The 17,774-nt window shown below is 37.6% G+C and overlaps 1 protein-coding gene across 2 annotated transcripts in view; it reads right to left on the reverse strand.

Moving 5' to 3' along the window:
- Positions 1-17,399, reverse strand: part of LOC108666823 (kinesin-like protein KIF2A) — a 41,969-nt gene extending 24,570 nt beyond the window's left edge. The window contains exons 1-3 of one of the 2 annotated variants that reach the window (XM_018153751.2): positions 17,218-17,399; positions 2,426-2,520; positions 1,890-1,979 (exon numbers count right to left, since the gene is read on the reverse strand). In XM_018153751.2, coding sequence (XP_018009240.1) covers positions 1,890-1,979; positions 2,426-2,520; positions 17,218-17,287 — 255 coding nt within the window. In that variant the 5' untranslated portion in view covers positions 17,288-17,399. The remainder of the gene's footprint in view (positions 1-1,889; positions 1,980-2,425; positions 2,521-17,217) is intronic. The other variant, XM_018153753.2, reaches the window with a different exon arrangement.
- Positions 17,400-17,774: the final 375 nt, after the last annotated feature.

The raw sequence follows: 17,774 nt of genomic DNA on the forward strand, positions 1-17,774 counted from the left end.
AACGTATATACATTTTGGACATTGCTCTAAAGCACGAAGATCTCATGCGTTAAAAATTATAACAAATAACCTCATAGTGAACCGATTCATTTCAAGACCCAGACATGAGCTCATTACGTTAAGATTTGTTTATTCAATCTGTGAAACGTTTCATTAGTCGTTACTATCAGGTTAATTTTTCTAGGTTAATGAAGTCTGCCACAGCAATATTACTGCTTCTATATTGATTGCGTGAGCATGCCGTGGTTACTACTAAGTTCTGATAAGAGTCGCGAGTAAGAGACCCAAGAAATATTGACATTGAACAAGACAATAAACGTACTATACAATGAGGGCAGAACACGACATTTATAAGCCAAGAGATTGTAAGCACGAGGGATTACAATTGGGTGATTCAATGAACATACGATTTTCATATGAATGTTGGGATTAAGAATACTACTGATCTGTTGAACGTGTATCTAAAGAAGTGTACCTAAGTGAAGATGTTTCCATTTAAACCTTAAGGCAAACTCCGTTATGGTTTGAATGTAACAAGTCTAAATTTTGATAAATTAGTTAATCAAAAGAATTTTATCTCAAGTGCAGAAACGCCCTACAACAATTTCATTTCTAAGGAGGGTGATTGTACCGTTATCCTGCGATATCAATAAACATGTGAAACTAATCAATTACTTCAGAGAAATCGTCCGTGAATCGTTGAGAAAGGTATAAAACAAGTAATCAAGTTGCCGAATGTGGCTTATTTATATGCTCAAACACAAGTGCAGCAACACAAGGGTCAATTGTTCTATGGTGTGAAGTGCAACCAATTTGGCTGTCAACTCGTTTTTGAGATAAGACCAATCACGAGTGATACCAGCACGGGAGTCCACAGCTGACTAGGATCCTTACACCGTTTCACTGTTGTGATTTGTCACAAACCTAGACAAATCGACACCTGCTACAGTGAAGAATAACCACTTCAAATATATAAAATATGAAATAAGAAGTTTTAAGAACGCTAGTGAATATTTAAAATTTGAAAAGTACATCATCCCGTTGGAAAATTTTATGTGAACAAATTGCATAGTTTGGGGAGAAATCTCCATTGAGGGTCTATATTATTTTATGACGAAAGTGCAAAAAACTACGCAATCAAGTTGCAGGCTATTTTCTAATTTTTTAAACATAGGTTTGAATGTATAGTTTGGCGAGAAAACTATGGAATATAGTGCAAATAAAGCCGTGGAGTTTAAATTTATAAGATCATTTGTAAACCACAGAAGTGATAGCAACGTGAACTTTAAAGAATTAGTGCAGACCTCATATGAGAGCAGAGTGCAATTCCACGTGATCAATAAAAAAAAAAGATTACTTTAGTGCGACAAAGTTTGCAACAAGAAACAGCAACGAAACGGTGACGCAAATCAGAGCTGTCCCAATAACTGAGTTTGATTTTGTGCACAGCAACTATAGGGAATGTGGTAAGCTAGTGACAGAAGCACATTAATATTTAACACAACCTTAGATTTTGTATTACCACATCTCTCCATAACTATTTAACAGACCGACGGCCTAGAAAATCGATAAAGATACCAGCTAGAGCAAAAAAAAAAGTGAGAAATTACCCAAAATTACTAGATAGGCACCATGACTTAAGGAGCCGCAAGGTCCCACGCGACAACAACTGAACCCAAAATTACTAGATAGGCACCAGGGCTCATGAGCCGTAACGTCTCACGCGACAACAATTGAACCCAAAATTACTTGATAGGCACCAGGACTCATGAGCCGCAAGGTCTCACGCGACAACAACTGAACCCAAAATTACTAGATAGGCACCAGGACTCAAGCCGCAAGGTCTCACGCGACAACTGAAAGAGCGTTTGACGGGGGATGTGACTCACGTGTTTGGGGGGAGGGCCTGGGTGCTTGAATTCTGCTTGCATCTGCGGAGCCAGATCAGGGTTGAGGCTGAATATCGCGTCGAAATCAACCTGTTGAGCAGAAATGAAAGTTCACAGTATGTTTCATTTAACGTCCTTGACAGTCATTAGACGCAAATAATCAATAAAAAGCCCTGACTGAATTAAAAGAAATTACTACGCAATCATTATATAAGGGAAAATTATGATCCTAATTCATATTTTTCAAAATTTTCTACCACTCGAAGAGAACTCGGCATTTTAACTATTCTCTCTTAAAACGGTAAAATTTAGGAAGTCGCGATAAAAAAGTTACCAGAATAGTGAAATGAATCTTCAGTAGTCAAGAATGAGTATCATTTATTTGCCAGAAGGGCTCAAAGGATCATCATCGAACAACTGAGACATCTCTCGGAAATAATATGCTTGCGCTTTCTCCGTAGAGAAGTGCCACTAATATTGCCGCAACTGTAGATATGTTGCGTCAGCTCGTCATGTAACTGGTGTGATCCACGAACCTCCTTGCCCTTGGTGTCGCCTTTCTCGAACCACTCGACGGTGACGGTGCGTGTCACGGGATTCACGGCCGAGCAGGAGGCCGAATGCACCCGGCCTGTTAATAAATAATGCATATTTATTATAAGGTTTATGTTATGGAGCAAGATACATCAAGATGCCAACACCGCGCAATTTCTCAAAAAACTGCACGATTATCAAGATTGCCGAATGAATTTTTTATGGCTTCATCACTCGGAAGACTTAAAATAAAATTAATGCATCAAAATTGGCGTAACAATTAAAGAAGAACTCTCGAATAAACAAATCGTGGAGGGAGAAATATAACTGACACAAAAGTTCATCGAACAGCGGAAAAACAAGTACCAAAAACCAAACGTGGATATCCGGATAAGTTAAAAATGAAATTCTGTTATGACAAGAAATGTATTTCTGACTATAGATAAACCCCAAAGGTACTAAAGCCTTTGGCCTCACTTTTAGGATTGTATGACAAATGCATCATACAGCTGTTATAAACGATAGTACAACCATCGACAAAATTATAATGAACCCGACAGCAATATAATGAACCCGACTATGTTCATCGAGCGGACATCAATGCACTCATATTTTAACATATTTTTAATATTATACAAACGTTACTAATAAAACGGCCATTTAAATCATGAGCTAATGTGCTCAACTGATCGAACGGTTTTATCCGACACATTCACAGGTTACTTCGTTAAGAATTGGTAACCTCAAGCTGCTACGTCGATTCTTTAATCTATTTTTCTGAAGATTGTTCCAACATTAAAAAATATAACTCAGTACTCACTGCAGTGAGTGACAGAGAGCGCATTTTCTCGTCGACGAAAACTTGAAGTCACGGACGGACAGACAGACGGACGGACATGGCGAGCACAATTTTTTCCATAAATGAAAAAATGCGCTAAAAATGATTCGTCCGGTAAAGAAGCAGACAGCAAGCGATCGATGGGCAGGGTTTATAAGGTGCATAAGTGTGAGCACAACAGTCGTGAGGTACCATTGCTCGAGATGCCAGCATCCACGCGACACCCCATGCACACCCGTAAATCCTCACCAGACGACACAGCTAGCAATACAAGCAATAGCCACACACGAAAATACACAGGAAACATTCCAATAACGCATGGGGGTCGGCATAGGAACTGCAGTTACTCATAATGTTAGTCTATTGGCAATTAGGATTGTGGATAGGCATATAAAGTAGCGAGATTCATGCAGTAAATTTTATTGATGAGGGAACGCATGGACCGAAGTTTGTGCATCTTTCAGGCGTCTCTGCTCGCAAGATCAGTTTAATGAAAATTTCGACAAAGCAATCGCAAGTATTCACATTTGCCATTATTTTTTAAAACTTTTGAGTAACAATCACTATGAGCGGTTGTCATTGCAGCATTGCGGTTCTGACTAGGTCAGAACCGCAAGCCAACACACCAACTGAACAAAAAGGTGTGGGAGCTCAGCAGGAATGTCGCTCAAAGGGGAGCTAGCTTACCCTCTCTTTACCCGCACGCGTTTGGTACAAGAATAGCATCAGTTTACCTTGCAACGTACACGTCTTAACCATTACATACGGAACATTTGGGCGCGACCAAATTTGCAGAATTTATTGTGAAACTTCTGTGCATACCAATATAAATTAATGTAACGCATGTCGAAAGCTATTCAAAAATTTGTAAACAACAATTACTATTGCTATTTACCAATAAACAATAAAGTCACAGAGCAATAATTATATGCAGGCGTTTAGGTTAATACATTTCAAACCCAAATCAAGAGTGAACTTCCATCATAACATATGATCTAATTAATAACCCCCTACATCTCGGAACGCACCAATTGCTTTTAACGAGTCTAATTTTGTTTTTGCACGTAAACTGCATACAGATCGTGCAGCTCTAACAGATGTACATGAAACTGTCACTTGCTGGAAAACAGCGATATTTCTGATTATGGGATCAAGTGTTGCGGAAGCGGACAAAGTTGCCATATTAGTGAAGGAGGCGTCGCAGTTTCCGCGCAGCTCAATAATGCATGATGCACGGTAACGCTGGGCCTTTATAACGACGCTTGATTGCAGTCACTTCAAAAGCTTCGGGAAAAGCGACAGAAGATCTCAATAGTAAAATTTATTCTTCGCCAATCAAAGATACTTCTGCTAACTTCAAGTGGTTTTCAAACATTGTTTTTGCCGTCATACAGGAAAATCATTTATTTTGCTTCTAAAATCGGAGATAGGGATGGCAAGTAAAATCTTAGCAAAAAAATATACAAAATTTTATGCCATTACAAGAATGTGAGCACGAGTTTGATGTCAGCTACCAGCCGAATCATAAATACCATTTCAATATAGGTACTCATAAACACCATTTCAATACCCCACAGATCAGCCTGAAAGGATATGCTTCAAAAGGATACAATTAGAAATTGAGATCCTAATTAAGATGACACATGAAATGAACATCACAAGTAACAGGATAACAAAAATCGAGGAAACCGACGTCATAGTCCTGTGCAATTTATTCAGCATACAATTTTAGAAGTTTCAATCCCACGGAAGTAACCAGCAGGACACTTTTTCCCCATCCGACGAGCATAAAAGCGATGGTGTGACTTTACAATATTAATAGAAGTTAAGCCACGCGACACGCACGCTTGCAAAAGCTGCAAGTCGCATGCCCTTCAGAGCGCAGCAGAGATATTACCAAGCAAGATAAAGCGCGGCCTTCACCTTCTGGTGTCTGCGTGGGGCGCGCGTCGAGGCACCTGGTCGCATGTATATACAAGATACGCGCGATGACTTAAGTAAAAGAATTAACTTAATTCTCCTACCCTTACTACCCATGAGTTGCCACGGCTTCACATCGATCACTTTCAACAATTTGCTTTGATACTCAAGCATAACAAAAATCATTCATGGCGGCTGTTGTAAACATCATGTTTATTAATGGGCGAAGAATTCAGTGCATGTGTCATCAACAGTATATAATGAGTATCGCCTATGTACAGCTGGCGTCAATTTCAGGTGGAAGTAAAAAACATTTATGAAGATCTTTATCTTAGATCAGGAAAAGCGCCATCGATTATAGCGATGATTTAGCCCTCAGCCAGAGCTGAGAGGCATAACATTTCAATAACAAATATCAAATTAACTGAAATAGACGAACTATATAATCACACAAGTGTTACTCTTACAAAAAAAATCAAACAACCGATGAACCAGAGATATTGAAAGACATTGTATTTAATATTGACATGTAATATTGAACAACGAATTAATATAGAATCTTTGTTCTTTGTATTTTAACATCGATAAAAAGGCTCCTAATATAAGATTTTCAATAAATGGCCGGGGAACTCACCCAAATATTTACTATGAACGGAATTACTTTGACGAGATGATTGTATTGCAGTGGATGAACAGCAAGCTGCTTTATTGACTACTCTGCGATTTCCATTGTTACTTTCATGAATCTTCAGATTCGTAACAATAGACCCAGAAATCTTGTGCACCTTGTCTCCGTAATTTTTTAATGACATCGACATATTCTGCGTGCCAGTTGCATCCAGAGCTCTAGCATCTTGATGGTGGTTGACGTATTGCATGGAAGTGCGGGACGCGAACGGCCAGGAGCTTTTGACATGTGGAGTGCTTTGAGATGATGTCAATGTGTAGTTATGAACGTGACGGTCTGGTTCAAAAAAACTAGTACGACTATCACACAGATTCTTGTTATTTGAGTACGTCAAACTGTCATGTTCATCATCTTCGTACAGGTCACGCGCTCCAGGACCAAACGGAATTGTGAAACATGGAACTTCATCGTTCGATAAGTTAGGTTCAGTATGAGAACTTGTCTGTAGTTCAGACACATTTGCCGTCAGGCAGGTTTGCGGGCACACAGCTGGATTTGTAAACTTCGTTTCTTCATCGAAAACTTGAATCTTAGCTGACACGGGAAAGTTCTGTACTGTGGTATGAGATTTGTTATCTATACTAGGAGTTGGCTCCACACTGAAATTCAAAACTTCACAAGGAGGAGGCGTGGCTAAAACACGCGATGAATTATCATCGTCAGGTAAATCACACACAGACGACGTTGTAGGACGGGAAGCTGAATCGACGATGAAAATGAAGCCAGACTCTGCTGACGAAGCCGACGAAGACAGAGACGATGCGTCGGGCTCATTGCATTGTTCTGCGGACGCCTTGGAAGCGAGAGGTAGACTGTCCGTCTCTGATAGACCGTCCGGTAGAAATTCCTTCGATAGTCCGTCCGGTAGATCGCTCGTCTTCGAAAGACCGTCTGTTAGAAAGTCACTGCAACCTCTGATATTACGGCAGGGAACAGCGTCAACTGTTGGGCGGGAGACGACCTCACCAGGCGTTAATTCTGGAGCACGAATATTTCTGTGAGACTGAGGCGTGTTATGAGCTGAGTTAGGAACGGACTGGGTGACCAAGTCGGTCCGAGAGCTGCTTTTGTGGGCGCCCAGTCGCAAGAATGCAGGCACTGAAAACAGAGAATGGGGTCGTTTCAACTTCACATTCGGGTCATTCAAATTTTTCTTTGTCTTTTCTTTTTGAAGAGGGCTGTTTCTTGCAGAAGAATAGTCCGTCTTCTCAAGAACAATAGGATCGGGATGGTTTTGGTTACAAGAAGAATCATCTTTGCAGTGCGATCCGTCCCCATCCTCTTCATCATCCGAGGTTTTCTTGCAACGTTTCAAGGCAGGTGAGGAGAGCGGTGTCTCGAATTTTTCATTGTCAGACGACGACTTAGCGGCTTTATGCGCCGAATTGCCCATGGTTAATTCACTGGATATAAATAAACACTGAAGATATTTCGGTCGGTGCGGTGCAATCACGCACGCGAATAATGATCAGATGTAAGCAGACACTAGAACAGCTTCCTAAAAATGAACCGCTTTTTGAGGTTCTATGATGCCTTCTCAGATGCTGAGAAGCATCAGACCAAGCAGGTGCGTGGTCAACTGAGGTGCAATCAATTATCTATCCCTAACCATGTTTTACAGCTCGGACAAACAACAACGATTCTGTGTTAAATGAGTTATTTGAAACAGACCGATCTGAATTGGAAATCAAAAATTGATGCGTAGAATATGCATCTATTACTGATAACTTACGGAAATCAGCCCTTCTTATTTAAATTGATAGACATCCAATACATATATGTATATACAATGAATAACTACAGAAAAAATGTTCCCTTGTGGCATTGATTTCAAGGTCAAAGCCACTAACAACAAACGATATCGTAGAGTGCAACACGAACTGCCCACCAGCCGGCTTCTAAAAAAACAGACTTGTCGCTTTTCAGGCACTATAGGTTTTCAAGCAAGAATTCGAGTCTTCACCGTAAAACACGATAAATGAACTCTTTTTGGAAGGCAGCGGCTTGAGAAGACGTGTGAGATACGACAGACAGGCTGGCAGAGAGAAGCTTGTGACTAGGTTTTCAAGCAAGAATTCGAGTCTTCACCGTAAAACACGATAAATGAATCACTCGTTTTGGAAGGCAGCGGCTTGAGAAGACGTGTGAGATACGACAGACAGGCTGGCAGAGAGAAGCTTGTGACTGGGTTTTCAAGCAAGAATTCGAGTCTTCACCGTAAAACACGATAAATGAATCACTGTTTTGGAAGGCAGCGGCTTGAGAAGCATGTGAGATACGACAGACAGGCTGGCAGAGAGAAGCTTGTGAAGATCTAAAGGGCACGACACGAGCACAAGGACTGCAGCAGCGCACAGCGGATAAGGTACGGTGAGGCCGACGCCTGACATGTGGAGCCTCCACAACCCTTGCTTCCAGCCAGTGTTGTCGCTTCCCTGCACTGCCTACTGCACTCCATCGTTAGGTGCAAAAAGTCGTAGATTTTACTTTATTGTACTTTTGCCTTCATTAAAGTTAATTTATAGGGTTACGAAAAATATTATTCCATCAAGTAATCAACATTTTAAAAAACAAAATATGTTAACGAGTAACGACTTGAGCAAGCAACCAAAACCGGTGAAATTACGAATCTTCATTTCAACCCTCGTGCACAACACGTTCGAAGTTAATTTTTGTTACACACATAAATATCGTATAGCCATTCATGATCACGAATACCTATACTTCATTCTTTCACCAATAGCATTTAACAATGAATACCGTCTTTGAAGATAGGTACATTTGAAGATACAAACGGCATACATTCATTCTTGAGCTCTAGTAATTTTCTACATAAGGCATTTTCGTTGTAGTTCCAAGTAAGGAAATAGAGGTGAAGGTCAAGCCTAAGAATAACACTCAGACAATCTTAAAACCGTAAGACGGGCGCGAAAACAGCACAAAATCAACCTTAATTATTTCGACATTCGTTAGATTATTCGTCATATTTCAATTGTGTGTAATGTTTCTACACGACTCGTCTGAATGGGACAGAAAATATTGAAGACAACCACCTCAGTATCAGAAGCACAACTGACATACGCAGTTCAATAAACACAACACGACGCAGCGCACTTCCAATACGAGCCGTCGTACATTCCCAGCACGCCCACAGCTCTTACACCTACCGAGACCTGAGCGTCAGCCTTCACCAGGGATCATGCGCCATTAATGCGACACAACTCATGACCCTACAATCAGGGTGCAACATCACCATTCTTCTGTTCGTGCAATGATAAAAACAGTGAATTATCAAATCAAATCTCCCTTCGCAAGCACGTCAAAAAATGTGGTTGTGCGAATAAAATTCGACATATAACAGCGCGGCCGGTAAAAGCGACAGTTCCATGAGATTATTATATCAGCTTGAATAAAAAAACTATGTAAAAAAGAGGAGCCAGCAGCAGCATTGAAAGTCGAGGGCATCCCTAGACTGATGAGTCATCGCCCGAGACCTTGAGGCTCCACAGATGCTAACCAGCGTTGCCGGCAGCACGGATATAGCAATAGGCATCAACGTGTGCTGTTTATAATAGGCAGTTATAAAATTAGGAATTTTAGGGCTAATACTTGATGATATAAAATTCCAGTAAATATATTATGGTTTCATTCTATGCCTGTTGCAGAATAATCAACAGATGCGCAGCTGAGGAATCAAATGAGAATCCAACACCAGACTTGACTGCTGGTCTAAATGAGGTGCCAAAACATCCCTTACATCACGACGATATTCTATATTAACGAAACTAAGAAATCCATGCGGAAAAATAAATTAAACAGGGAGGCGTCTTGACTTCAGGACAACGTTTATCAGCAGCTTAAAATTTATCAAAACTATTCTGTTCTTAAATCAAACAGAACAATTTATTTAATTTTTGCTAGGAATGAGAGACGTCGTGGGAATAACCTGTTAAGTTACCGTGCATCATATTAGCACAGGAAGTACTATGACTATGATAGCATCATAACGCGTGATAGCATCATAACGCATGATAGCATCATAATGCATGACGTCATAACAAACATGACAATAGAAGCAGCACTCGCAGTACTGAATTAAACAGTATGAATTGAACATTATAAGGCAATGTTCATATTGGATTTGTAACAACTGTTATTTGATCCTAGTGTAAATTAGATGCTGAAGGGATATTCAGGATTCAGAAATATCTACTAAAAGTTCCAATATGTAGCACAGTTCAATTTGAAAACCAAATTATCAAGTCATCCTAAATATATATATATTAAACCATGTCCATTGTTTATTCTTGGGGTGTCAAGTACTTGAAAAATGCCAAGCAGTTCTTTGGTTGGGATCTGCTTTGACATTTAGAGTTAGATTTACCCTATTTTGTGTCGATTCCATGATATGACCGATAGAGCAGCGTTCTATAAGGTGAATGCGAGATCGAAGATTATCAAACTCAAGGCACCGACTGTGACCGACAGCAATGATTTTCAGGTCTTCACTTTTGGTCGATGGTTAAGGCCATAAAAATCGACAATAAGAACAAGAATCTTCAACAAGAACAAGAATCTTCAACAAGAACAAGAACAAAAACAATAAGAACAAGAATCTTCAACAAGAACAAGAATCTTCAACAAGAACAAGAATCTTCAACAAGAACAAAACAATAAGAACAAGAATCTTCAAACACGAGATGATCAGTGGAGAGTAAGATGCAAAAAGTACACCACTTGCAGAGCAGAGAAAAACTTAAAGCACTGTTACATTACTACTTAGGAGATTCATCAAATTCTATTTATTCAGTTGAATTCTTTCATAGTAGCTAAGCCTTTGGCAGGTATAATTTAAATTCAACATTTACTTCTGAAGAAACGGAATATATAAACAAATATAAATTTTTGACACAACATAAATCCCCAGTGCAAATCAATCTGCCTAACATTAAATTTTCTTCTGAGCGCTAGCAGATTGAAGTAGAATATTTGGAGAATCTTCAACCGTGTTTCGTGTTTCAACCACAAACCATGTTTCAACCATGTTTGTGTTGTTGTAATAACAAGACTCACGTATATATATAATGCAATAGTTTGCTTTTGTACTATGGAAAAAAAATGTGTTTCCATGCACTACAGATACAAGTGAAATACTAAATACAATGAACAAAATATTTTATAGTTCCCCGTTTCTAAATAGTCCAATGGTGTGAGAATGTTAAAAATAAGACAGTCAACATGCAGTTAAATAATGTCAGAAATAATCTGCTGTCATGAGTGAAGGATAAAATTAGAAAGGAAATGGAAGTCAGAAATCACCAACTTACAAATGTTTGGGATATATAGCATCAGAAATCAAATTCAACTTGGCAATAAAATTAATAAGCTAAATTAGCATTCACATCATGCAAGTTTTTTGGTGACTCCAGATATGAATAAGATGAATTATAGGGCAGTCAACCCAAACAGGGTCAGCATCCATTATTAAATAGTAGACGAGACATTCTTGAGGAGCAATTGACATGTGTACTTCCCAGCAGCAGCAGCAACTGAAGATCTTGGATCAAGATTTGGACAAAGACAAAAATTTGAAAAAATTTAATTCAACTGTTTTAAATGTGAAATGAGTAATTTATTAACTTGATTGGGAATCATGATCCTTTGATCTTCAAGTTCTACGTACTATACAACATATTATAATATTAACCAATGGAGAGAAAAAATGTATGTTCTTAATAACAAACAGCCCCAAAAAAATTATTGAGGCAAGTAGCCCCGGATGTGCATAAAAACTACAAGTTTAAAAGCTTTTTTTTTTACCCTAGGTTCAAATGCCATAATCAGAGTTAAGGTTTGTCACTGTACAGTAGTCAAAATACTTAGCATTGGTTGCAATGGCCAAGTGCAGCAAGGCCTCCTTTAGGCTTCAATGCAACTGGCAGCATGGATGAAAATCCATAATATATAGATATTTTGAAACTAAGATTCATACTGCAGAAGATGCACCGTGAGCGCCTCAATGAATTTTGCTGATATTCAAATGTGCCCCATGATATAAGATTACTTCAATATCCATAATGCAAACGCCTACCTATATTAAGTAAGACTGAAGCTTGCAAACTGGGTATATTTGGTATTATTTATTTTACATTTAATTGACGAAAAGTAGAACTATTCAACACACAATTTTTTTACTTCATAAGTGTTTGAAAAGAGCAGCAATTCTAAAGTAAGATTTGCAGTATCAGTTGTTAAGGCCTCTTGGTGGCATCTAATACCATCCCTTAATATTAAATAGATGTTTGCAATATCTTCGAATATATTGAAAAGATTTTCTCAATATCTTTTAACTTGTCACTTATTCTTGCAACAACATGACATGACAATTGATACTTTTGTTTTTAATTCTTCCATTACTACATGATTAATTTGATGATTTGGCAAGAGCTTTATATGCCCTTATTACACATTCCAACACAGTTAATTATTCTGTATCTCTCTTTCATTATATATCAGTGATCTACTAAATTCCAAATATTGTTCCTTATACAACCATGATTAATTTCATAAATTAGTTTCTAACTTAATTTTCCAGACACCTTTGCAATCTCTTTTATCTGCTGTAAATGCTATAACTAAATTTCTAGAGCCATGAATGCATTAATTATCTCAGCAGCAGTAGATTTCATAGATACTGCTTACTGAGAGAATTTACTGCTGCTGAGCAGTAGATTTCAGTGGACTTAGCAGCAGTAAATTCTCCAAGCAATGAAGTAATTGGTCAAGCAATGGATATTGAGAAAAATTTCATATGAGGTACGTATATAGGTATATATTGCAATTTAACTGTTAAACATGTGTTGTATGACATGACTGCCACTGTAATGTCGACAGCCACATTGGTATACCATTCTCTTGGGTGATCATGTTTGCCAGTATGACAAGCCTGTGCTATGATTTCAAATTTTAATTCACCTCTAGGTTCAAGAGCCACAAAATTCTGATTGTAACCAAAATACACAAATTTGGAGCCACCAAATTATAACATGATTGCAGGTACAGAACTTTATAAGTGCAGAATTTCAGTAGAAAGAAACAGTTCTCCAAGGCCCAAGCTAAGCCATTTGCACATTTAAATATAGTAGCATAGAACCCATAGGCAGGAAATTGCACCAGATACACCAGAATATTAGTTTCAACCAATAAAGTGCTCAAATATTAGTTGAGCAATAAATGAACATGCATGAAAAATTATTTGGAATATTAATGTGAGGCTCCACACTAGCCTCATAGGTAATTATTATCAAAGATTAAGAACATGAGCAATGCTGTGTATGGAATGTGGTTATACATATTGCTGCCATTGATTAGAACTGTTCTTGCTGGAAGTTATGTAGATTTTTAAAAATATCAGTTGTGTGGAATTGAACTTGACACATAGGCTGAAAAATATTTTCAAACTGGTGTTTGATGCACCAAGCAATTTTATCATGAAATGCTTTTTGGCTTTGAATTAATTTACTTGCTCTGCATGGTTCTCTGAAAAAAATGGATGGATACAGCCTAGTTTGGGTCAAACTGCATAGTGTGAAGCCAGTGTAGAACACATCTACTCTCTGAGCAGCAACTGGAATTTGGGAGCATGGGAATTTCTGGATTTCAGAGACAAGAATCTATTTTTCAAGGCAATGAAAGTGATTTTTGGACCATAAACTCATTTGTCCAAAGGTGCCCACATAATACAACAAATCTCTTATTTTACCCTAAAAATAGCAACATGGACATTTTTCTCCATTTCAGATGCAATTTAGCTCATGATAACATCTTGTATCTTTTTTTTACAAAGGAACTACACAATTTTTATTGCAGTTTCACATGTCTACAACTACAAGATTGTCAATAAAATTTTGGAGTTTTAGTCATTGTGATTTGTGCATATTTTCTGTAGCTTGGTACTGAACCACACCTAGACAGGATTGAAATTTTTCACCTACTATAGAAATCTACAAAATCCAGAAGTGTCGCAAAGTGACAAATTCAATATATTTGGAATCTAGCCACACAATCCTGCATTTTTATTAGCAATTAGATAAGAGGTAATTCATCTAGCAGGAATATTGCAGTCCCAAAAATGGCAGGAAAGTTCTAGTCATGGCTTGTAAGGTGGATATTTTCCATGACTGAAGGAGGCAGCCAGCCAGATAATGGCAAACAAGAGGTTGACCTTCCCTATTGAGTCTTATAAATAGGCCAGTATGTATCATGGATACAAACATTAACACACATTTGATATTGTGCTAGAATGCATAGAGGCAAACAGGTCGGGAAAAGTCCTATTTTTTCTGAAATATTGTGGCTCTAATATCATATAATTTCAGTAGGTATGAAATTTCAAGGCTCTAATACCATGTATTTTAACTTCATTAAAAAAATTGTGGTTTGAACTTTGCAAATATGTCGTTTCATAAAATTTTTAGCATCCACAATCCTCGTTACTTCAACGCTCCCGCCAAAATATCTTGCAGAACATAATAACAAGTCAACCCAAAACGTTTCCTTGAAGATCATGTAGTTACATTCATGTGACTCATGTCAGAGCAGTCAGACTGCCTTATCACATGTTCAGGTGCCACTTAAGTGAAGACAAATGTTAGCGTTGCTGTACAATCAGAGTGTTTTTAGGGTAAAATTAGATGCTTGGGTTAACATGTGTATGCGACTTTGTTAAAATGTTTGTGGCTTGTAAATGGCTGTTCATGGCCGAGATATGGAATTCATGGCTCGAAGAAATGGAATTCACAGCTCAAAGAAATCACGACTGGTAAACCCATAAAACCACAGCTTGAACATCCAGTCCTGGCTTGCCAAGTAGATATATTCCATGCCTGGTGGCAAATCTGAGATTTTTTAGAATCAGGTCATTTTTAATGTCCTCAACTACAAAAGATGTTACATACATACAATAAATTTCTTACTTTATTTGTATAAATTAAAAAAATATTGCTAGTTATATTATTATTAAAAATTTTTTTTTATTTGTTAAATTATTCATTCTGTCAATGGATTAGTGCATTTTCTCCGTCATTACACAAGCGTGCAAAATTTCAGATTGATTGGACAAGCAGAAGTGTGTTGAATACTGATTAAAAGATTTGTAGCAGACAAACAACAAGAAGTGAAGTTAAAGAGAACTGTTGTAAAATAGATAAGAAAATAAAAAATTAAGATATTTCCAAGAAAACTCTCATGACAAATGAATGAAAGAAAGAAGAAACATTTCATAACAAATGAATGACATGAAACCTCTCATGACAGAGAAATAGAGAATGATAATTTGCAAGCCACAATATTTCCAATTGAAGCAAAATATGTGACTTCAGACCATACTCCATAGTGACATACTAACAATTTTTTAGAATATGTTCATTTTTAATTTCCTCATCTAATCAAGATTTAAACCAATTTCTTATGCAAGATAATGCTGGTATCTATGAAAATTGATGCTGTAATATGATTAGGAGCTGTAATATTTTGATACTAAGTAGTTAGTAGGATTCAATTAATCCTTTTGTAAAGTTTATTTGTAGCTGGCTAGCAGCCTAGGGTAAACGCGGTATATTCCGACATCATGGGTAATTCCGTCACCTCTCTAGTTTTTCCTTTATATTAAGTTTTGTTTTAGTTCCATACGTTTGTTGATGGTTGAAATGGCGACATCATACATTTGCGCGTCAAACTACTGCCAAAACACTAGGTCTTGGCCATCTAGCGGGAAAATATTGAGATCCAAAGAGAGACAATGCACGCTCCCAGTGAGATCATCAAAAAATGTGTCAAATTTGACAGTTGACCTTGCTCTACCAAATAGTGAATAACTGTTTGCATAGGAAGAATATTATGGTTTGAGACTTTTAAATACATCTGTGAATATATTAGGAATCCTTTAAGTATACTTGTATTTGCTGATTTCAAGTGGTAAATAAATTAATAGATGATTAAGTTGAGAAATGGTTTTAGACGCATGAAAACTAATTCCGTCACAACTTGAATTGGACACACACAGATCGTTCCAAGCTGTGTACAAAAATTAAAATTTGCTTAATTAAAAGCTTAATAGTTGTTAATTAAAAGCATAATTAAGTAGTGTTCAATATTCATTAGTGTTCTAATTCAATGCCATGTTGTATTCCAATACAGCTCACACAGCAAATGGAATTCGAACACGTGGATGATGGCATTACGTATCAGTAGAATTTGAAGCGCGGACAGAATACGCCTCACCACGTGCCAAATATAGCCACACACAGTGACAGAATATCGGGATTTGGTAGGTTTGCATTCTAAAGGCTTTTAACTAAATATGGCAACATTTTGTGACGTTTTGTTGTTGCTGACACGTAGTGCGGTGTTTTGAGAGTCACATAAAGCAAACAGAACTTGAGTAACGCATACCGGTACGGTTATTTTTTTTTTTAGTTTTTCATTTCTCGATGCGTCCTTAATGTGACGGAATATAGGCCTACCGCGTTTACACTTTACCCTAGCTCATAGTGGCAAAGCAGAGAGTTTTTTAGACTCTCCCTCAAGTTCATTTTTGAGTCCTATAAGTAGACCAGTAAAGTATCCTGGATACCAGCATCATCATACATAAGAAATTGGTTTGCATCTTGGGTAAATGAGGAAATTAAAAATGAACTGATTCTAAAAACTCTCTGGTTTGTCACTATGCCCTAGCTGCTGCCTGGCTGGTTATAGCCTAAGGCTAAGCCATTTTATTGCTGGTAAATAATTTGGAAACTCCCCATTTTTGCTGAGTATCATCTGGAGACTGGAAGCCTTGTTAACATAACTAAGCAAGTGTTATTCCTAACAATTTAACTAGGTAATTTTTTTAAAGCACCAAATAATTATCATTAGCACATTTTATGCTCAACAAGCAAGGAACAAGAAAACAAGGAACAACTTGCAAGTTGTTGTTGTTGCAAATGCATGGAATTAAACAGCAAAAATAATAATAATAACTCGAAATCCCCATTTTCTTCTTGAATTTCAATCAAATAGCTAATGATCTGTAAAATTCATCTTTACTAACTGACAACATTTATCTGCAATATAGAAGCCTTAAAAGGTATTATTAGGTATATACCTATCATATTACAGATAAATTAACTTCAAGTTCACAATGAATTTAGCTTGTCAGTAGATAACCTGCATTAATATCATTAAAATAAATTCCTAAATCGAAATTAGAATCGAGAATCTGCCTTTTCGGTCTTCCGAGACAACGCAAACAACTTCATGTGTCAAATTCAACTGATGGCATATGATATGGAAATATAATAACTTACCATCACTTCTTTCGATGTCCACAGTTATCCCGACGCATAATCCCCCAACACAGGACTCGTCCATCTTCATAATAACTAACAATTCATGGGCAGCACACAAAAATAATCGAACAATTCGACAAAGACACCTCTGACCGAAGAGCACCAAACGGCTACTGGGAAGAACGCGAAGTCTGAATAGCAGAAATGACGATCGCAGTTCATTTGAATTACCCTTCAACCGATAGCCTGCAGCGAAAAATTATGGATATTGAATTTTGACTTGCAGTTTATTAATAACCAGCATATTTAGATTTTCTTTCAATATATCCTGAAAGATCGTGAGTATATTGCTTCAAATGAAAGTTCAAGTCGTTCAATCGATTCCGTTAGATGGTGTTCTGAGCGACCAATGAGGGAATTTCTGCCAGAATTTGAAAGCCAGGTGACACGAGAGACAAACAATTAAATTTCCAACTCAAGAATACGCTGAGGCTTTTCGATGATGTGGGTGAATAGTGAAATAAGTTCCAATTAAATTTTTTAAACGAACCTAATGTTCATCGAAAACCTGGATC

The sequence above is a fragment of the Hyalella azteca genome, unplaced genomic scaffold (genome assembly GCF_000764305.2).
Source record: "Hyalella azteca isolate HAZT.00-mixed unplaced genomic scaffold, Hazt_2.0.2 contig863, whole genome shotgun sequence".
NCBI classification, from domain to species: domain Eukaryota; kingdom Metazoa; phylum Arthropoda; class Malacostraca; order Amphipoda; family Hyalellidae; genus Hyalella; species Hyalella azteca.